The 21,418-nt window shown below is 55.2% G+C and overlaps 1 protein-coding gene across 2 annotated transcripts in view; it reads right to left on the minus strand.

Moving 5' to 3' along the window:
* Positions 1 to 356: 356 nt before the first annotated feature.
* Positions 357 to 21,418, minus strand: part of CELSR3 (cadherin EGF LAG seven-pass G-type receptor 3) — a 72,293-nt gene continuing 51,231 nt past the window's right edge. For both annotated transcript variants that reach the window (XM_042849808.2, XM_005288370.5), the window contains 16 exons: positions 20,309 to 20,458; positions 19,370 to 19,532; positions 18,731 to 18,898; positions 18,091 to 18,217; positions 17,504 to 17,710; positions 15,746 to 15,920; positions 14,496 to 14,608; positions 13,971 to 14,050; positions 12,930 to 13,056; positions 9,914 to 10,027; positions 8,780 to 8,916; positions 8,170 to 8,276; positions 7,507 to 7,680; positions 6,834 to 7,034; positions 5,059 to 6,178; positions 357 to 4,355 (listed from right to left, as the gene is read on the minus strand). In XM_042849808.2, coding sequence (XP_042705742.2) covers positions 4,328 to 4,355; positions 5,059 to 6,178; positions 6,834 to 7,034; positions 7,507 to 7,680; positions 8,170 to 8,276; positions 8,780 to 8,916; positions 9,914 to 10,027; positions 12,930 to 13,056; positions 13,971 to 14,050; positions 14,496 to 14,608; positions 15,746 to 15,920; positions 17,504 to 17,710; positions 18,091 to 18,217; positions 18,731 to 18,898; positions 19,370 to 19,532; positions 20,309 to 20,458 — 3,191 coding nt within the window. In that variant the 3' untranslated portion in view covers positions 357 to 4,327. The remainder of the gene's footprint in view (positions 4,356 to 5,058; positions 6,179 to 6,833; positions 7,035 to 7,506; positions 7,681 to 8,169; positions 8,277 to 8,779; positions 8,917 to 9,913; positions 10,028 to 12,929; positions 13,057 to 13,970; positions 14,051 to 14,495; positions 14,609 to 15,745; positions 15,921 to 17,503; positions 17,711 to 18,090; positions 18,218 to 18,730; positions 18,899 to 19,369; positions 19,533 to 20,308; positions 20,459 to 21,418) is intronic.

Here is a 21,418-nt window from a genome sequence, read left to right on the forward strand (position 1 = left end):
GCAGCTCAGCCCTCCCTGCTCCCCAGGGAGATTAGCTGAGGTCCATGCACTGTATGGTACATGGGTCTTTTGGGTCAGACCTTCAACCCTATGTGCCCATCTCCTCTGCACTGTTATTAAAGAGCCTGGGGCATTTCTCCAGAGCTGGGCTTTCCCACCCGCATCCTTGCTTAAATTTTCCCCTTCCCCCCTCCAGTGTTCAGTATGCTGCTGCCCTCCACGCAGGATAAGGCTGGTCACAACGGTGCTGTTTGTGGACAGTCTGCAGCGCGCTGGGCTCCTGTGCTGTCGGTGCCTATAGCGACGGAATGAACTGAACTCCGGAGCAGAGAGAGACGCAGGAGGGAGCCTAGGACTGTTTTATAGAATTTTATTTTCAAATCTGGGGCTTTCATGGTACAATTTTACACGGCCAGGGACGGAGCCCGTGAGCCTCTCCACTCCCTGCCAACAAACTGGGCAAAGGAGAGGAGACAACCAACCCCCCAGAGGATGCGCTCCACAGCCGAGGCCACAGCAGTACAATCCGCAGAGTCACAAGCTAAGCACAGCTTCCAAAGATGGAGGGGGGTCTCCCCACCCCAGAACATTCTGAGCTGCAAGGCAGCAGGTTGTAGTGGCACAGGAAAGGCCAGCAAGGCCTGGCACAAGGCTAATATCGTTGCTGCTCTCTCTCTCTCTCTCTCTTTTTTTTTTTTTTGGCACATGTCACTAGCTCACCATTTGGCAGTTGTGTGAATTCCTGTCATCTACAAAGAGTCAGAGGGAGGCACCTGCGGGCCTGAGCAGGATCTTGCCCTTCTCCCCAAAGTCGCAAGCTGGCTAGTGTTGGACAGGGCTGAAGACGGGGGCTGTGTTCACTCAGCAGTGCAGCCAGCGTGGAAAGCTCTGCATGGATGTTTCCCGGGGAGCTTTCGGAGGGTGCCGATATAGCTCTCCACCAGCGTTCACCTGGGTGGCAGGCTGGAAAGCAGCAGCGTTCTAAGGGTTAATGGCTGTGGTCTCAGAATCAAACGGCCCCGCCCATATCAGCTAGCGCCAGCCCAGAGCTATATTGGCACCTGCCTCTCCTGAACACAGAGTTGTGATCTCCCACAGCCATCCCTCACTGAACTAATGCTCCTTGAGTGTAAACAAACCATTCATCCAACCAACCCCTCCAGAAAAACAATTCCACCGAAAATCGCGTTCCATTCACAACCCAGTTACAAGCCAACCCAACCAGCTTTTTGGTGATAAGAAGTAGCACAGATCCCCATGGACTCACAACAGGATGGAAGGTACAAACAGCATTTGAAGAAGCAGTTGTAGAAATCAGTGTAACAAACAGAGCTCTAGGTCCTGGTTATATACAGCCTGAAAAAACAGTGTAAACAAGATCTTTCCTGAAAGGAACATGGCGCTGAGAAGGTGCCACAGGGTGACCAGCACAGATGGGGAGTCTGCATTCCCCAGCGTTGTCAGAACCTGCTCTTTCAAGACAGAAGGCCAATATCGTGGCCTGTGCTTTCTGCTCCACTGCACGTTAGAGCTTCATTTCTGTAAACAAGTAGGTGTGTGTAACCCTCTTGCCCACCCGCCCATCTCTGGGGGAGCTGCAGCATGCTGCCCTAGTCTCCACGGCCAGTCGAGGAGAGTGAATGCGTGAGCTGCAATGCTGCGGTGGGCAATACAACCTGGGCGGGTGCGGGGAGTTTCCTCCACTCCTAAAGGGCCTTGCTCACGTCAGACCCGGGCCGCGAGGCAGATTTGATCAATCGCTTCCAAGGCAGAGGTTCTCCTCCTCCTGCACACACTTTGCTCAGGCCGCAGGCTGGAAGGTCACGAGGCCCTTTGCACTAGCTGCCAACCATGGAGCGTATTTGAGAATACAGTTTTTAATCACCATTAACATTTCCAAGGCTCCTGCTGGTGGTGGCATGGGCAGCGCCAGGGCGGCCAGATCTCAGAGGATGCAAACCACCTTCCATCCTGTTTGCACAATCACTGGAAAAACTTTCCTTGTGTAAACATTACATAATTTGAGTCAACATTACGCTAGTGTTTTATGGTAATAAGGCAGTAAATAGGGTGTCATTACTCTGTAAGTGGGTGATAACCAGAGCAAGACACACGAGGCCACTGAGGGCTGCAGCCTGGAGAGAGACACAGATAACACCCCACACTCACTTTAGCAAACACGTTGCTTTTGACAATCAAAATGGACTGCATTGGTGGTTGAGAGGGTATAGCCAGGCACAGGCTGTCGCCCATGGCAGGGGGAGGTAATGCCTGTGCCTCTGGGGAAAACAGCAGCAGTACACCAGTTAAAGAGGGCTGGGGGGGGGGGGGGTCGGCAAACTTTCTTTTACTTCCATTTTCATGTCGGGTTCAATAAGCACAAATCCAGCATATAAAATGACAGGGATCATGAGGGACTCCTTGGGATAATCAAAGTCCCCAGCCCCTTTGATGTGGGGAGGAAGGATAAGCCATCAGGGTGGCTTAAATGTCAAACTACAGTGTGTTGAAAACAGCTGCTCTCTCCCTCTCGACATTCAGGCCATTCTGAGCTGTGGGCCTTTGCAGCAGACAGGGCAGCTGTCACTGCTGCCAGGGGAGCGTTGGGTCGGCGGAGAGGGGTGCACATGTGTGGACATGCACATGGAGCGGCCTGGGTATAGGCTCACTACGACCCTATTACTGGAATCTGTGCCCGACAGAAGCGCAGCCTGCAGCACAGGCCAAGGGAGATGCTGGCTCCTGTGTGCTAGGGACTGGCGTGTAAAATGGAGATAAGAGGCTGCTCCTCTATTGCAACAATGGTGCCCTGGCCAGTGCCCTCCAGCCATGCTCCCTGGCTGGCTGGGACCATCTCAGAGCTCCTCCCCTTGGGCCACTTGGTGCTAACCTGGGACTTGGGGAATTGCCCACTCTTGGAGACAGCACAGGAGAAATCTCCCCACTACCCTGCAGAGCACCCAAGTCTAGCTCCTATGGAGAGTGGTGTCTATCCTCTCTCCCTGAGCCAGCCTCTAACTCTGAGGCTTCTGGGGACGTGAGGAGGGAGGTGGTTTGCGCCAGTTAATACTAGGGAAAAAAGAGGACACTGCACATGTGATGGTGGCTAAAAAAATCAGTGTTCTCCTCCGTCCTCCCTGCTGAGAGGGGCCTGCTGGGGACTCGGGCCTTTGGAGATGGACACTCGGGGAGAGGCCCAGAGTGTAGGCTGCTTTGGAAGGCTTCTCAGAGGCTTGTTTCACTCGGCAGGAGATCTCACAGATCAGCTTTGCCTTCCTGTGTTCTAACCCTATGAACTCAGCAGGTTTCCCACTCTGCCCCTGTTTCGAGCAATGGCTGTGTGACACAGCACAGCTCTAACACAAACATGGGCTTCTACCCGGCACAAAACCTCGGTCCAGCTGGGCACAACTGGCAGCCTCTGCTCAGCACTCAGACAGTAGGAGACTTCTCCTGAGAACTGAAATGCATTGATGAGCTACAGTATATGCAGGACTAGAAAATCAAGGATGCTGGGAGAGAGTGGGACTGGCCCTGGGAGCAGCATGACAGAGGTGTTGGCAGGGCTGTGGAGGCACCGGGGCCGGAATAGCAGGGACTACTGCAGGTCAGGACACAACACAAAGGAAAGCCTGGAGAAAGCCGCTCATTGGGATCTGGGCTTCCACAGGCACAGCCCCACTGTGGAAAGGCCAGCAGCAGCCCCTCTAGTCACAGCTGGGAGTCGCTGTCAAGACAAACACTGTCAGCATCACAGCAACGGGAACAGAACATTCCGTAAAAATAACCATAGAAATTCTCTTCTCTCTGATTACAAAGATACAAAATGTATAAAACCCTCCCCTGCCCCATCTCCTGCGGCCACCCCCACCCCACCCTCTCTCTCTCTCTCTCTCTCTCTCGCTCACACACACACACACACACACACACACACACACAGTGTAGAAATGGTTCAGAAAGGAAGATTTCGGTCTGTTTGCTTTTGATATGTAACCAGCGGCACCAGCCTGGGTTTGCTCACGGTGTAGTACTTCTCCCCTCCTCTGGGGGTGCCCTGTTGAGCAGGCGATTGGTCAGTGCAGCTCCATTCTGGTGCAGAGGTACCTGAGACCCCTTCCTCCCAGAGATGGTTTGCCTACCTCTCCCCCCCACGAGTTCTCCAGAACCAATGGGTGGGGAGGGCGGGGTGGATTTGGGCCTCTGACCACCATCATCAGTTCTTTCCTTGTAGGCGCCTGGCACCCAGGGACTCCAAACCTCTGCTGAAAGTGTCTGGCCAGGTGATCGTCCCTGTTTCTTCCTTCGCTCTTGCCGCAGCTCGGGCCCCTCAGGAATGACCTTCACTTCTCGTTATTCTTCTCGGGGAAAAGGAAACAAAATTAACAAATGTAGCCTCTGGGCCTTACTCCCCAGGCCCAAGTGACGCTCCCTGGGCTCTCCTTGCTTGGCCAGGGGCTTGGGAAAGCATCATGCTCACCTCCTGGTGCAATAAATAATGCTAACGATGAGGGCAGGGTCTGGCTGTGGCTCCCAGAACAATGACCAGGCCAGGCACATATAAGAAACAGAATACAGATCTTTACCCTTGGCCATACCCATTCACCCAAGTGCCTGTGCCATGCACAGCTGAAGGCAACAGACAGACCTGTACCCTGCCATGCATTCTAAAAAGCATAGCTCAGAGCCACTTCCCCTCCGTCAGTACCCGGCAGGTGTGCCGGGACGGATGCTGAGCCCCAGAGGAGCATGGGGTGCCCCGTGGAACAGCTGCCCCTTTAGCGATGTTAGCACTTCCAGCCATTGCACCGGTGTGACGGGGTCCTACAGAGCGTCACAACCAGTAAGTACTTTTAGGGCCTAGTTTCATCCTATGGGAGTTGATCCCGTTTCACCAGGAGGCTTTGTGCTTTCAGATCCCATACTCCAGGTGGTAATACTCGGTTGCTCTTTCGTTTGTTTGGAAACTAAGTGGCTAGAAGATACAAACTATCCTCTGGCTATCTCACAGCATGGACTGGACTGACCTGAAAGCTGCCCTGGAGAAGGAGAAATACTTACTCTGAATCTGGCGATAGCTCAGAGATACTGTGGGATGTAGCAGAGAGAGGTGGTGACGGGCACAGCACAGAGGGCGTTGAGGAAGTCTGCACAGCAGAAGGAGTTGCTGTGGTCTGTGGGCCAGAGGGAGTACTGGAGGATTGCACAGAGGACAGGACAGAAGAATTAAAAGAAGCAAGGATGGAAGAAAGGATATCTAATTGCTCAGTGGAAGGATGTCGGCTAGGGATTGCTTCCAGATTTTCCCTAGAAGGCTGTCTCCTAGACAGAGGTTCTAGATTTTCTCTAGAAGGAAGCCTTCTAGAAAGTGGTTCTAGATTTTCTCTGGATGGCTGTCTTCTAGAAAGAAACTCCAGATTTTCCCGTGATGGCTGCCTACTAGGCACTGTATCCAGATGCTCTCTGGAATTAGATCTTCTGGATAAAAAGTCCAACTGCTCTCTTGAAGTTTGTCTAGCTAACGCTAGCTGGTCCCTTGAAGGCTGTCTTCCTGAAAGCAGGTCCAATTGTTCTCGAGAAATGTCTCGACTTAGTAAAGTGTCCATTCGATCTCTAGATACTTGCCTGTTAGGCAAAGTATTGAGCCACTCTCTAGAGACCTCTCTGACTGGCCCACAGTCTAGTAGTTCTCTTGACCCAAATCGACTGGGTAAAGTATCTAGATGGTCTCTAGAACCCTGCTTCCTGGGTAGTGTATTCCCATGATCTTTCTTATCAGGCTTGGAAGCTAATGTATCTAAGTCTTCTCTAGACCCATGCCTACTAGGGATAGTGTCCAATTGCTCCCTTGATCCAGGCCTGTTGAGAATGGTGTCCAGTTCCTCCCTGGACCCATGCCTGCTGCGTACAGCTTCCAAGTATTCCCCCGCGTCGTTCCTGCTCAGCTGTTCTCTGGACATCTGCCTTCTCATCAGCATGTCGAGTTGCTCCCGGGAAGAGTACCGGCTCGCTGGCTGAGAGAGGCTACCTGCACCAGAGTAGATTCTGCCATAAGAGGCAGCAGGAACAGCCCTGTGACCCAGGGTGGATGTTTTGTACCAGGAAAGCTCGTTGGTCATTCTGCCAACGGATGGTAAGCCTTGCAGAGCTGGAGGGTACTGGAGGCGATTCTTCAAAATCCCTGTGCAGACAGAAACAAAGTAGAAAGTGAAGAGAATCTCTGTGACAGTGCAAACAACTCTCCTCGCTATCTGCAAGAAAGCAAGGACAAAGAACTTGGCTTGGCAGCTTGGGCGGCCCTGCCCCTCCCCAAGATCACCCCAGGATGGAGGAAACCGCCACCTCTGTTTGCATGTTGCAAAGCTTTCAAGATCACAACACCCCGTGGCCCAGCACCACCTCACCCCCACAATGGATGCATGTCCCAGTCTACTAGACATGAGGAGAAGCCACTCCTGTGAGTGGCTTGCCTGTAAGAGTGCGGCACTCTTGGCTTAAAACAGCAGAGGTAAAACAGCTTAAAACATTACCAAGACTACTTCCCATTCTGTCCCTCGGCAACAGGTAGGGGAAGTTATAGCTCTAGTTGAGCCAAGGGAAATTTCCCCTTTGTCTCCATTCCTTACACGTTCTCTCTCTCTGAGCCTGTCAGGCTCTCGCCCCACTTTCTGACTATGGGTGGATGGCCAGCCTAGCACTGTCAGGGAGATGCTGGGCGTGCCAGGCAGGGGAATGGGGAGACTCTGGGGGTGCAGCCAGTGGGACACTGTGCCGGCTGGCAGCTGGATATGTGCCCACCCAGGGAGAACTAGGCTGGCTGCTCTGGGTCTAGTTACCTTTCCTCTGGCGCTGGGTCTGGGTGAGGGAGTTCTCATCCCCGCTGGTCAGGGCCAGATCTGGCTGGTTGTTGTTGGCAGCATCCTTGTTGATGTCAAAGCCCAGTTTCCGCTCAGACCCCCATTTCTGCAGAGAGCAGGGGTGAACCTCACATTCGCCCAGCGCTGGCCAATAGGACATCAGGTCATTGCCATCCACATCTGGAGAAGAACAGTGCAACATATCGGGGGGGGGGGGGGGGAGGTGAGGGGAGAGGAATCAGAGTTATTCCCAGCTGTGAACAGAGCAGGGCCTGCCATGACACTCACTGGGATAAAGTCCCAAGGGCTGCTTGACCACCAGTAACGTGCTGTGGGGCTTGCAGGAGCAGAACCAGCAGATGGGAGGGATGAGGCGATTTCCCTGCCTCTGCTGGAGTCACCACATCTCCAGGTGGTACTAACCCCTCCCTGCCAACAGGGACTGCTCCTAGGACCCCCCAAGCAGCGCTTTGCCTTTGGGAGGCCTTGCATCCCATCAGACAGCAGCTACATCAGAAACACACCCTGTGGGAGGAGACCTTCAGCTTGGTCCCCCCAAGCTCCCTCCCTCCCAAACTGCTTAGACCCAGGCAGCCATGGTGGCTCCCAGGCGGGCCTCCAGCCTGTGACAGGGCTCTCGCATGGTACTTGCCTTTGGGAGTGGTGCTGGTGGGGTTGGTGAGGAGCCGCTCGCTGTGCGCTGCCCGTTTGAACTGGCGCTGGAACCGGCCCCGGAGGCGTACGTTCTCCTCGCTCTCCGACGACGGGATGGAAAGGCTGCGCTCCTCATCCAGGGAGAGGTCACTGTCTGAGTCAGAGTCTTGGTCTGTCAGGGCACATGCAGGGTGGAAGTGGTGGGGATGGGGGCAATCGGATGGCTTTTGAGCAGGGCAGGGAGGGAAGGAATCTTGGTTTCTGGGTTTTGCCTGCTAGCGTCCCGGGGTTATATCCCCCAGTCTAGCACTCCTCTGGCACAAAACACAGACCTTGTGTTTGGACATTGCCCAGCCCAGGCCAGGGCCTCAGCCCCCTGAGGGGCCTGTGCTGTTGTTTTCACCCTGGGAAACTAATTGGCCCAAGGGGGGCACTGTTCAGTGACCCTGGGCACTCCCCCCTCCCCTCAGGCTGAGCGTACTCAGGAGTCGGAGTGAGGCGACTGGGAGTGGGAGGTGCTCAGTGTGCAAAGGTGCTGCAAGAAACTATCACCTCAAAGGCTGCTCACTAATGTGGGAAATGCCACTTGCTAGGGCAGCACTGAGCCTTCTCACGTCCACAGGCAGGTCCCGGGGGCGAGCTGGCTGGGTCTCGGCCTTACCTCCCCCTGCATCACGGTGAAACATGGCCACATCGAGGTCCGTGGGGCCGGTGTGACCGAGCAGGCTGTGATCCAGGGCTGAGCCCTGACGCGCCATCACGTTCTCTCTGAAACACACACGGCAAAAACGCTCAGACCCCAATTCCTCACCTGGCAGCATCTGTCCCTGTCCTGGATTAACGGAGTGCTCGCCTCTCACCTCCCATATCATGTCTGTGCCTGGCAGAGAGGTCAACACATGGGCAGAGCCCTGGGGCGGGGCGTGGAAGGGACTGGAACAGCAAGGAATGCTGCAGGGCAGGAGTGGGGGCACCGGCAGAGGTGTGGAGAGCTCAGGACTGAAGTAGCAGGGGGCTGTAGTGGGTCAGGAGTGATGCAAGAGAGCAGAGCTGTGCGTGGAGTCTCAGGATTGAAGGTCATAGCAGAGGAGGCATAGGTAGCAATGGTCCAGAAGGGCCAGGAGGTGACACCTGCATCTCCAGAAGAAGGCAATGGCCTCCCCATTCCATGGTGGGCCCCACTTCCATCCCGCTCCATGTCTGTAGTTTCTCAGCTGTGGCCGTGTGGGCCAGCGGCCAGCCAGATGCCTCCCACTCTGGCTGCTTCCTACCTGAGGTAGCCCCTCTGGCTGGAATGGGTGCGGGCTGAGCGCACGCTGCTGACTGAGGAGATGGTGGAGGCCCCCAGGGTGATGCGAATGAGGCCGCTCTCCTCAAACAGGGCTGTGTTATTATAGGCGTTGGGGCCCTGGCGAGGAAGAGACACATGGAGAATCTGTTAGAAAGACTGCAGCAGCTGGGTTTCGAGATTCTCTCCCTGCCCCAGCCCAACACTGTAAAGGGCGGGGGTGGCCTGTGTCCGTTCAGGAGTTTCCAGTCTCAAGCACCGCGAAGGGGTTCTCTTCATTCACTGGCGAGGGTCCCACCAGCCTCCCCGTGGGGCACAAGGCTCCCAGGGACATGACAGTACATGAATTCAGACATGAGCTGTGGGGCTAGGACCTGGCCACAGAGTGGCTGTCTGGCTGAGGTCTTTCCCACTGACCTCCTGGAGCAGGATAGCAAGGACCAGTTAACCTGCATGCTCGGTGGGGACGGTGGGCCAGTAGCGTAGGTAGTGGGGTGCAGCTGTTTCCCCTCAGCACGTTTTCAAAAAGCGGCGCACCTGCCGAACTGGCGCTGACCTCCTGCAAGCAAGGGGGGGCAGCACGGCCAGAGGAGCCATGGGAAGGGGGTGGCGCGGCCAGAGGAGCGAGGGGGGGCGTAACAGGGCAGCCCGCAGTGCGGCCAGCAGCCGCAGCCGGAGGAGCGAGGGTGGGGGGGGGCGCAGCAGGGCAGCCCGCAGCGCAGCCCGCAGCCAATGGGCCGGGGTGGCAGGCGCGGCCGGAGGAGGCCGAGCGAGTGGGGGTCGCAGCAAGGCGGCCGGAAGCCGTGGCTGAAGGAGCAAGGGGGGGCGCAGCATGGCGGCCGGCAGCCAGTAGGGGGGGTGACACAGCCGGAGGAGCCAGCCGGGGGGGGGGGGGGGGCACGGAGCAGCTGGAGGAGGAGCCAAGGGGGGCATGGCCAGAGGAGGAGCCAAGGGGGCGGCGCCTTTTTTATGTTTGCTCCCCTTGCTCTTAGATCCTGACTACGCCACTGGGGTGGGCCCAGGGAGGGATTCCCTCCCAGGCAGAGTGCAGGCTCAGGGACGGAGAAGGCCCTTGTCTTTGGGCTCGCTCACTGGGGCAGTGCCCTTCTACACCCACCTGCGCAGATCTAGCTGCCTCCTCGCCCTGACTCTTCTTGCCAAGACAGGCCAGTTTCCAGACCTCCTGCACCTCTTCATTCAGGATGCAGAACAGAACCAACACAGCCAGGCCCTGTGAGGGAGGGGAAGAAAGGCTGTGAGCCTGAGTGGGGAGGGCAGCATAGCCGGGAGCCCACACTTCTCGATTGCACTGCCTGGCACTGCACCCGGGCCTCCAGCATAGTGCAGAGTGCTGCATCTAGACCCCTGATAGGGCAGCAGGGCCACAGAGTGGAGGCATTTCTGTGCTCACCAGACTCATGACTCCATTAGCATCTAGAAGAGGAAGGGACAAGCGGCTGCCCCTTGGAGAGTGCTTCCTGCTGGCCAAATTCATTGTGGGTCTCTGGGGGAAGGGGAGGGGAACAAGTGCCTGCCATGCTATCCCACCTGATGCATGAGGCCCAGCAGTGGTTGAACCAGTTTCTTCCCCCAGGAACCAGCTTGTCTGCTCTGGGGTAGATTGCTGGAGACTGACAGAGCTTTGGGCTACAGACAGTTACTAACATGAATAGGCTCCAGCCAGCACAATGACTCAGTGCTAGGAGCTTGGTCTCACAAGATTGGACTAGCTGCTCTCTGGGCCACCAGAGACTTACAAGGAGGGCCTGCTTGCTGCAAGCTCCTGGGCCCAGTGGCATGGATGGGGAGAGAGGAGAGTGGCTGCCCAAGGGTGATGGGGTAAGTGGAAGAGGAAAACTGAACCTGGGGTTGTCTGGGCAGCTCTGATTCTGTGCTGTGCAGTGACTAGGGAGCAGTCTGAAGGCCCTGACAGCGGTGCCAGGCCCACTGCTGCTAGCAGGGGGTCACAGTGACAGCGAGGAGCTTAGCAGGCCTTGGCTTTGGAGGTGATGGGGGATAACTGGCTATACAGAGAAAGCTTAGGATGGGGGAAGGGGTAGCTCCAACAGTGGGTGCTGGTGGCTGTTAGCTTTCCCCTGCATGCAGTTCCCAGCAGCCCTTGTGCATCCACTTCAAACACAGGCCCAACTCTTTGCTGCTCCATTTTATGACAGCAGAAAACTCCTCTGAAGATGGTCATTATTGTCCCAGAGCAGGGCTGCCTCAGAATGGACATCATTAAATCATCATAACCAACTCATTTGGGCTTACAACTGAAGTCTCTTCTTGGTGCAGCAGGTCTCTGTTCCTCTACAGCAGTGGTTTTAGCCTATGTCTAAGGGGTCCACAAAAGGTGGTCGTTACCATAGAATAGTGGTTTTCAACCTGTGGTCTGCAGACCCCTGGGGGTTCACAGTCGGTCTGAGATTTCCAAAGGGGTCCTCACCTCCATTCGACATTTTTTAGGGGTCCACAAATAAAAAAAGGTTGAAAACCACTGAGCTAGGCTACAGAATTAGAAGGCGAACATGGACAATGACCACTAGAGGGAGCAATCAGCACATGAGTGAGCGGAGCAGCAGGAGGGTGCCTGAAATCAGGAGCTCCAGGGCCAGCACAGGGCTTTAGCTAAAGGAAGCCAGAATGTCCGGGGGATTAGTGAACAGAGAAGGAGAGTGACCGAACGGAAGGGCACAGTCACTGCTGGAGGGCAGCTGCTCTAAGGGAACACCTCTGTCTGTGTAATGCTCCTAACGAAGGGAGGCTCGGTGGGACAGCTCTTGAGAGCCAAACCCACAGGGTGACTGGCCAGGGGGAAGCTCAAGGTGCTGAGGGGTTAGTGTCTGCCATGTGTTTGAAGTGTGCACCAACCTCAGCTTGTCTCTGTGCCATGCATACCAGAGAGGAATGAACTGCTAGTGTGTGTGTGTGCACACGAGAGAGAGCAAGCCCATCAGAAGGTGTGTCAGTGTGTGTGCACATGCACATGCGTGTGAGTGGCAGAGCCCATCAGAAGGTGTGTCAGTGTGTGTGTGCATGCACATGCGTGTGAGTGGCAGAGCCCATCAGCAGGTGTAGTCAGTGTGTGCACATCCACATGCATGTGAGTGGCAGAGCCCATCAGAAGGTGTATCAGTGTGTGTGTGTGTGCATGCACATGCAGGTGAGTGGCAGAGCCCATCAGAAGGTGTGTCAGTGTGTGCACATGCACATGCGTGTGAGTGGCAGAGCCCATCAGAAGGTGTGTCAGTGTGTGTGCGCATGCACATGCAGGTGAGTGGCAGAGCCCATCAGCAGGTGTAGTCAGCGTGTGCACATGCACATGCGTGTGAGTGGCAGAGCCCATCAGAAGGTGTGTCAGTGTGTGCACATCCACATGCATGTGAGTGGCAGAGCCCATCAGCAGGTGTAGTCAGTGTGTGCACATGCACATGCGTGTGAGTGGCAGAGCCCATCAGAAGGTGTGTCAGTGTGTGTGCATGCACATGCATGTGAGTGGCAGAGCCCATCAGCAGGTGTAGTCAGAGTGTGCGCATGCACATGTGTGTGAGTGGCAGAGCCCATCAGCAGGTGGGGATTTGAGATGTTTGGAAGAATCTGTTTTGTGTTGCTTTCCTAAGATAAACCTGCTTGCTGAGTAAAAGCTCAGTGTACAGCAGTGCTTGAAGTGGAAAGAATAAAACATGGGAGCTGCTGTAGTACTGCAAGGCAGGTCTGAGCTGGGGAGGAATGCACGTGGGAGCTGGAGAGCAGGGGAGCTCCAGGGCTGGGCTGGGCCATAGAGCTGAATACAGGGGAGCTGGAGAGCAGGGAGCTCCAGGAAGGCTCCAGGGCCGGGCTGGGCCATGGAGCTGAGCACAGGGGAGCTGGAGAGGGTAGCATGGAGGAGCTGGAGGAAGCACAGGGGAACGCTGCAGAGTGGGTGCCACCAGACCCCAGCTCACTGTTTCCCATCTTTCCTGCCCTCCTCTTGTCTGTCTTTTCTGTCTGGTTTCCCTTTAACCTGCCTTTCCATTGTTTAAATTTTCCCATCACTGTTCCTTGTCCAAAGGCACCAGTGAGAGATGCTCCCCTGAGGGGAAGGGCAGAGCTCCTGCTTGGCCTCCCGACGGGCAGGCTGGATGGAGAGTTACCTGGAGACTGCAGAGGACAGTGTGGAGGTAGTGGAAAGCCAGGACACTGTTGTTGACAGCCAAGAGGCCAAAGAGCCAGGTAGTGCTAATAACTAGAAGCAGAACAAAGGAGCTTCGCAGCGTCATGCTGGAGAGAGAGAGAGAGAGAGCGAGACAGACACACAGACAGATACACACACAGAGACAGGGACGCAGAGGTTAGAATCTCTTGTTAATCTACAGTCTATCACTCAGAGACAGAGACAGAGGGGAAGTACACTCCTGTCCTGAGCCATCAACTCCCCACACCACGCGCCAGCACCGTAGTGGGACAATACACTCCCTGCAGCACGTCTCCACCTCGTGGGCCCACACCCAGTCTGGACAGATCACTACGAGCTGAGTACTGACAAAGCACATAGGAAGACACAGCCCCAGCCCCAAGGAGCTTCTCTTCTGGATGAGACAGACAGGACAGTCAGACACAGTATCCCCAGGGTGACCAGTTGGGCTCAGGGGAGCCTTAAGGGATGGCTTGGAAGAAAGCAGTGAAGGCACGAGCGGAGAAGATGAAAAAGGGGCATTTAGGAGGGCTGGGAAGAGTGGGAGAAAGAGAAACAAGCACTGAGATGGAGGCGGGAACAGAGCCCTGGATACAAGGACAGGAAGCAGGAATGGAACTGGCAGCTGCAGGGGAGCCAGTGATAGGGTTTGAGTAGGGGACTTACATGGGCAGAGCAATGGGAGAGGAAGCACCTTTCAGCAGTGGGCAGATGGACAGACTGGAGAGGAATAAGGTGAGATGTGGGGGCCTGACAGGAAGAGGCTGTGGGAGTGGGGATAAGAGGAAAGGACGGATGTTACAGAAGCGACTGATATTGGCAACAGAAGCAGTAATGGAAGGCGACTTCAAGGCTGAATCCGGGCAACAGGGAGGCCAGGCAGATTTTGACAGTGATGGAGAAGGGGATGGCTTGTGGGGAAGGGAGAGAAGTTCAGATACTTGTGCCAGGGATCAGAGCAGCAGACCCTCCACTGGGATCCTGGCCAATCAATACTCACAGAACTGATTTCTTCTTGGTCTCCTTCTGGCCTGGGGAACATGACATCTTGGCCACCAGCAGGAACATCACCCCGTTCATCTGAAAGCACAGAGAGTGGTTAGAAGCTGCTCTGCTGCTCCTACACTGAGGCTCTCTCTCTCTCCAGTCCTGCCGTCTGGATCATGTGCCTCCACAAGCTCCTGTACCTGGGAAGCTGAACTCTGTGCAGACCCGGGCTCATCCACCTCCTCCTGTGTCTGCTCTACACAAGGCCCACTTCTCTGGGCTACATACTGCTGCCTGGGCTTGGGGATGTGTAACAAGAAAGGAAGCCCCGGGGGAGGAAGAGAGCACAGGAGAAAGGAGCAAAGCTCAAGGGATAGAGGAAATATAAATGGAGGAGGGAAAGCAATGAGAAGAGGAAGAGGCATCATAAACCAGGGGAAGGTAAGCAGAAGGCAAGGGCAGCAGACACATGGAGTACAAAGAAGGGGAGGACATGGGGGGTGGGCCAGGACACGATATAAACACGAGAGGAGTTTACCACAATGACGACAGTAATGGGGCCTGCAAAGCTCCAGACCAGCTTATCGTGGATAGAAATCCAGCAGAAATCTGGGTTCCCATAGCCCTCTGGGTCCAAGCCAACGGCCAGTCCTGGGGGGAGAAAAGGGAAAGGTCAATTCCATGACACAGCCACCTAGGAGACAGTGGGGTCACTTTGTACTTCCACTATGGCCTCTTCCACCAGAGGATCTCAAAGCAGAGACCAAACATTGGTCAATGCAGCCTCAAAACGCTCCTTGGAGAGCAGTATCATTGTCCTCATTTACAGATGGGGAAGACTGCGGTACAGAGGAGAAATGACTTGCCTCAGGCCGTAACAGAGAGCTGGGGCAGAACCAGGGACAGAACCCATGTCTACTTACTCCCCGTCCAGTGCTCCTCCTTCCCCTCGGTTCCTGCCAGTGCCTCTGGCCAAGTTGCCATAGCAATGGAAATATCTAGCAATGGCTAAGCTGTCTCTCCTGCTTTGTGAGGTCTGTGTCCTATGCCTCGAGATGTCCACCTCAGCAGAGCCTCACAGCAGGGCATTTGCTGCCAGGAACACATGCCCCCAGTGGTGATGAACCTTGGGAAATGGATCGAGATGAATTGCCAAAGAACATTTGCATCTCATGCTATGACTCCTAGAAGGGCAGGAGCTTCATGGCCATCAGGCCAAAAAGGGTGAGAAGCCTTGTAGGTTCTTCTGAAAGAGTCAGACCCTGGCCTCTAGGCCCCATGGACATTTCACACCAGAAAACTACAGTGCACCCTCTGCTGTGGTATCTACCATGTCAAACACTAGGAGTGGTATAAATGCATAGTGTCTTCATCACTGCCTTGTGTCTAGATAACTCCTGCACCATATTGTAGCTCACTGACTGTATCTCCATGGTCTAGAATCTGTCGGCGGTGTTGCTCTTGGCTAGATCCATACAGCACAAACACACACACAGTGGCAAATATGGATGCCCACAGACCTGCACATACATCCCCTCCACACCCGTTCCCCCACCAGACACTCAGGCTGGACAATGCTCATGGAATCAGAAAGGAGACAAGCTCTGAGGCCCATGCACTGTTCCTTCAGCAGCTGGCATTGACCAAAGGGGGTTTCTGAGGCCAATGCCTTTGGCATCACCCAAGGCCAAGCAGTTTCCATGTTGTAGCAAGCTTTATCCATTTCCTCCCTCCCTCAGAGCGGGGACCTGTCTTCCCAAGCACCTTTGCCCAGCGTGCGGTACCTACCGGTGATGATGGCAGACACCCCCCAGCCAATGGCATAATAGAACCTCATGGCTCCGAAGTTGATGTTGCGGGCTTCGGTCTGCATGCGATAGATGTGGAGGCCCTGCACGAAGAGCCAGGCGAAGGTGGAGAGGAAGAAGTAGTGCAGCAGGATGGCAATCACAGTGCAGAGGAACTGAAAGGAGAAAATCACCACTCAAAGAGTGGACAGCCCCTGCAGCTGGGGAAGGGGAAAGGCCCTCCCTTGCCTGGCAATCTCCCTTGCTGCAGCAGAGTCACTCCCAGAGCATTTCTGACATCCCCATTCTGCTCGACACACGGCAGGGAGCTGGCTTGTGGGAGTCCTGTACCTCTGTTGCATGCCCCTGACCTAAGCTGCTGATTCCCAACCTCCTAGAAAGGGGCTAGAAGTCTGGGTCCACAGTCAGTCATAAACCCTGGAAGGACCCACCCCAAAGAGCCCACATCCGAACCAAGCAGCCTCATAACCCTGCTCATGTCCCTCTCCGACACACATGTCGATATCCATTGGGTAGGTGGTTTGAGTGATGCCTTCTGTTCTTCAGGGATGTGGGGAACACTCTGTCACTTCTGGGGCTTGAACCAAAGACCTAGCTCAGATGCAGAAGCTGTTCCATTGGTGCTACAGGAGACTCTCCAGTAGTCACCTCACTTCTGAGCTGGATGCACTACAGCCTCCAGGAGTGAGAGCTCATCATCCCATCAGACATGGGCCTCTCCTGATTAGCAACAGCCTGTCCTAAGTCGCAACCAACTGCCCTGTGTCTGAGAGTTGGCACCACGACACAACGCTATGGCTGCTGCCAGGGCCCTAAAAGGGGCGAGGATTCCATGGTGAGGAGCATGGTATGAAACCTAGAAAGAAAAGATTGGATTACATCGAAAAGAGAATTTAGGGGGAAGATTCCTCCCTGGGGGAAGCTCCCACTCTTCCCCTATACATCCCAATGAACCTGGGAGGTTGCATCCTGCAGGATGATTCCAGCGCTCAGGTTGCTTTATACAATACTTATAGGGCCATCATTCAAACTAGGTCAAATATGAAACACTGGAGACTAAACTAGCAAAGCATTTACACTCCTGCTGCATTCACCCAACAGTTCTGTTCTCCTGGGCCTCCTTCCTACCCTCTAGGTCTCTCCCAGTCTGATGACTGGAGTACTGTGTCCAGTCTGGAATACTGTGTCCAGTTTTGGGCCCCACACTACAAGAAGGATGTGGAAAAATTGGAAAGAGTCCAGCGGAGGGCAACAAAAATGATTAGGGGGCTGGAGCACATGACTTATGAGGAGAGACTGAGGGAACTGGGATTGTTTAGGCTGCAGAAGAGAAGAATGAGGGGGGATTTGATAGCTGCTTTCAATTACCTGAAAGGGGGTTCCAAAGAGGATGGGTCTAGACTGTTCTCAGTGGTACCAGATGATAGAACAAGGAGTAATGGTCTCAAGTTGCAGTGGGGGAGGTTTAGGTTGGGTATTAGGAAAAACTTTTTCACGAGGAGGGTGGTGAAGCACTGGAATGGGTTACCTAGGGAGGTGGTGGAATCTCCTTCCTTAGAAGTTTTTAAGGTCAGGCTTGACAAAGCCCTGGCTGGGATGATTTAGTTGGGGATTGGTCCTGCTTTGAGCAGGGGGTTGGACTAGATGACCTCCTGAGGTCCTTTCAACTCTGATATTCTATGATTCTATGACGCCATCCCACCCAGCTGCACTCAGGACTGTTTCCTCCTCCCCTTACCTGATTTTCAGTGCGGTTGATTCCCAAGAGGAAGAGCAGCTCGGAGAAGAAGAGGGTGACAGATATGTTGGAGTGGATGCCCCGGGTATTGGACTTGAGGCCTTTCAGACATGTCAGGAAGGAGAAGGTCAGCAGCAAGGCCACGAGAGAAAGAGAAACCAAGGAATAGGTGACAATGGCCAGGGTCTCCAGGTCACCCTCCAGCTGCTGCAGATGGAAACCAAAGACAAAAGGCAGAATCAGGCAAGAAAGCATGAGCATGTGTCGGCTTCAAAGGTCTCTCCCTCTGGCTGGGAATTAGATGGGAGAAGCAGCCTGGGATTTTCTGCTACATTTCTGCAGTGGGCACTGTCTGCACCTGTGTAACCCAGAGTTCTACCCTGAACGTTCTGGTGCGTTTAGATCATGGTCCCCACCACATCAGGGGCTGCTCCGTTCTGCTACTTGTCCACGGTGTGCCCAGAATAACCTCATGGAAATACATCCTCTTGTTCTGGTTTTCACCACTGGTGCTTCCGGCCTCCCCTCCCTCCCAGCCTTCCCACTCCTTCCTCCCCTTCCTCCCGCCTCTGCAGAGGTAAGGTTACCTCTCGGTGGGAGCTATCCATCAGCACCCCAAAGGTGCCAAACTGGGAACACTGGCAGCGCACATGCGTGGTGTTTCTGAACACAAGATCACAGTCCCTTGCTGTCCAGAAGCCGGAAGGGTCAGTCCTGCAGCCGCAAGAGAACACAGAGCAATCTCAAAGGAATAGGCCTTCAAAAATCACATCTTCTGTCAGGCCCTGGGGGTCCGGGGGTGCATAGGTGAGGAGCATCAGCCTGATCAGAGGTCCTTTGGCTGCCTGGACAGTTCGCTACTCCTCCTAAGGTGGCAGGACGTAACAGGATGTTTCCATGTTCAGATGTTGAAGCATCTACTCAATGCTGCCTGAAGTTGGTGACCTCTGCCCTCAGCAGTAGGGACAGTGCAATGTGCCAGAAGGCAGCACCTTGGTGGGCCAGTTCCACCCTCCCTGGTGATCTCCCACCTCTCCCTAGCAAGGGGGCTATGTGACAGAGTTCCGCCCCCAGCACACAGCAGCAAGGACGGTTCAGGAGAGTCAGGGAACTAGTTAACGTCTCCAGTTTCTTTTACTAAACCTCTTGAAAGCAGCAGCAGGGAATGGCCCCGGGGCTAGTGAGAATCTTGGCCTGGAGCGTGGCGCAGACAGGCTGGGCACTTACTGGCTGGAATGATTCCACTGGACACAGAGGGGCTTGCTCCGGTTGGCCGTCTCCAGCAGGCGGAACTCCAGCACCAGGGGCGTGTCCAGAGTGCCCTGGACGAAGGTGTGGTTGCTGAACACGGACACGCTCACTATGGGGGAGTTCATGACGGGGTTCTTGGGCAGTCTGCAAGAGTTGACAAGGGTCTCGTCACTGAGCCCATCCGCCGCCCAACCGGTCAGACCCTTGTCAGAGAATGCCAGGGGGCTGACAAGGGCTGGACTGACAGCCTGAAACACATCCGCCTCCACAAGACAGGCTGCACGCTGCCCACCCAGTCTCAGCCCTGCCTTAGGCCATGGGGAGAGAGCAGTTCATCCTCTGTGGTCCATCTAGGCCTTGGCCTCTTAGAAGGCTGCCAACACAGGGGCCAAGCAGGACCAGTTGTGAGAGTGGTTTCAGTGTTGCAGATACCAGCTTTGGACAGAGCCCCCAGCCTCCACACAGGCCACTAGGCAGCAGTCAGATGAGCCAGGCTGGAACGCTGAAAAGCCCCGCACCCCAGACCCTGCATGGCTGGCAGTACCCAGTTGCTTGCCGCCTTCTCTGTAGAGAGCGCATGTCCCGGCAGGGTGACAAACATGTAGCGGCCAGTACCTGAGACTGCGGCGATCCACCTGGTAGCGAGCTGGCAGCAGCCCCCCCAAGGTGCGGTAGATGATGAGGATGATGATGGTGACGGCAGGCTCGGGCTCCGGGAGGGTCAGCTTTGGGGAGGAGCTCTCCACTGTGTCGTTCACTTCCCTGCTCATGGGGGCTGCTGTGGGCAGAGCTTGGGTCAGAAAAGGGGCCTGTAACAACGGTGTCTTGTCTTGTTCTGAGGCAGAGCATAGAGCCAGGGGGAAGGAAATGCCTGGTGCCACTGACCATCTCCGTGGCCATGGCTCATGAGCCACGTACCAGTGCTGGGCACTACATAAGGGACACAGCGGTGTCTCTTGGGAAGGAATTTGTACAATGTCCCATTCATCTTTGCTGGGGCTGCAGTGAGGAGCCCAGAGAGGTCCATGGCCATTACGGGAGGCATCTAAGACATGGATACCGCCTGCAGGGTCCCTGCATCATGGCAGCCTCCCCACCAAGGCCAGATAGGGCCTCCCGAGGCCAGCACTCGGTGCTATTCCCAGAGATCGCCAGGAATCAATTCCAGACACTCCCTGCAAGGGCACAGCAGGCTCCCAGCTCCTGCGGGCCCGGAGGTCACAGCACCAATGGGATGCTCCCTCCCAGCCCAGGAAGTGAGGGGCTCTCTCCTCTCGGCCCGAAAAAGATGCCAGGAGCCTTTTGGGTAAGACATACAGTTGGTCTCTGAGGTCCTGGGGCAGAGGAATCTCTGACTGACCCAGGAGACTGCCCAGGCTGGGGTTCTGGCAGTTGCATGTCCCCCCACCCGCTACCCTGCATGCAGTGCTTGTCCCTTGGGCAGATGGTACTGAATACGGTGCAGGGCATGAAGAGAGGCCCATCAGAGCCTGCTGGGGAGGCAGCCAGTACACCATGGTCATTCTCTTGAGCTCAGGGAAGCCAGTCACTTACCTTCCACTTTGGGGGGTGTAAGCACCGAGAGCGGGAGCACCACGTGGGTGTGTGGGTCCCACATGGCCTGCCCCTGGAAAAGGCTGCTGTGGTAGCGGGGGTAGCGCCGCCGGACGTGGGTGTTGTTCTCCATGCGGTCAATGCTGAGCACTGTGTGGGGAGGAGACAGAGGAATCAGGGGCCTGGGACAGCTCAGGGCGCAGGGTCGTTACTCTGGTTGGACAGCGTTGCAACGGGATGGGCTCAGCGTGCCAGGGTTAACATGTTTGCTTCTATCTTTGGAGTAACCCATTCAAATGTGCCTGAGGTCAGGAGTGTAGTGTGATGGGCTCAGCCCAGTCACTTGTAAATGCCCAGTCACATCTGTAGTTGCAAAGCGGAGGGAGGGAGCAATGCTGTGGGGAGTGAGAAGGATGTCCAGCTCCCGTCTGTACTCGCTAGCTCTATCTGTGCCCACTTTCAGGAGCAATACACTCACTGAGTTTGCTGGGCCTTGATGTGGGGACTATAAAAGGCACATGTGCCCTCCTGTACATATGCTCCCTAATGGGACCATGTGAGAGACCCAGCTCCATGTGAGAGAACCACCTATGGATGCACATCCCAAATCCACATGTGAGTTTGGGGAGAGTGGAACCAGTCAGCCTTCTAGTCATCAGAACCCCATGGCAAACCCTCAGCGAGTTAACAGCAGGTAGCCAAGGGTATGCTGGCCCCTTCTGCAGGGTTAGCACTTAGGAGGAGTTGTAGAAGGTTGTGGTCAGTGGATCCTTTCCTAAAGGATTTATGGAAGACTGGGAATAACAGAGAGGCAGCAGCTTTACTGTGGTAGAATCACCATCCCAAAGCCACCTACTGGCTTGCGGCTCCCTTGGGGGAGTGTTCAGGGCAGCGAGGAATAACTTCTTTAGCTGACACTGCTGGGGAAATAAACTGGAATGGAATTGCTACCACTGCGATTTGGCAGGACAGAGCGGGTAACACCGTGACTCTCACAAAGAGCAATGGGAGCTTTCATGACCCGAAGGGATGGGGGCTGGGAGTTCAGCTTTAGATCCCCTCCAGAAGCACAGCACCCCAAGTCTCAGCTGACTCAGAGGAAAGACCACC

This window comes from Chrysemys picta, chromosome 7, assembly GCF_011386835.1.
Source record: "Chrysemys picta bellii isolate R12L10 chromosome 7, ASM1138683v2, whole genome shotgun sequence".
Taxonomy (NCBI): domain Eukaryota; kingdom Metazoa; phylum Chordata; order Testudines; family Emydidae; genus Chrysemys; species Chrysemys picta.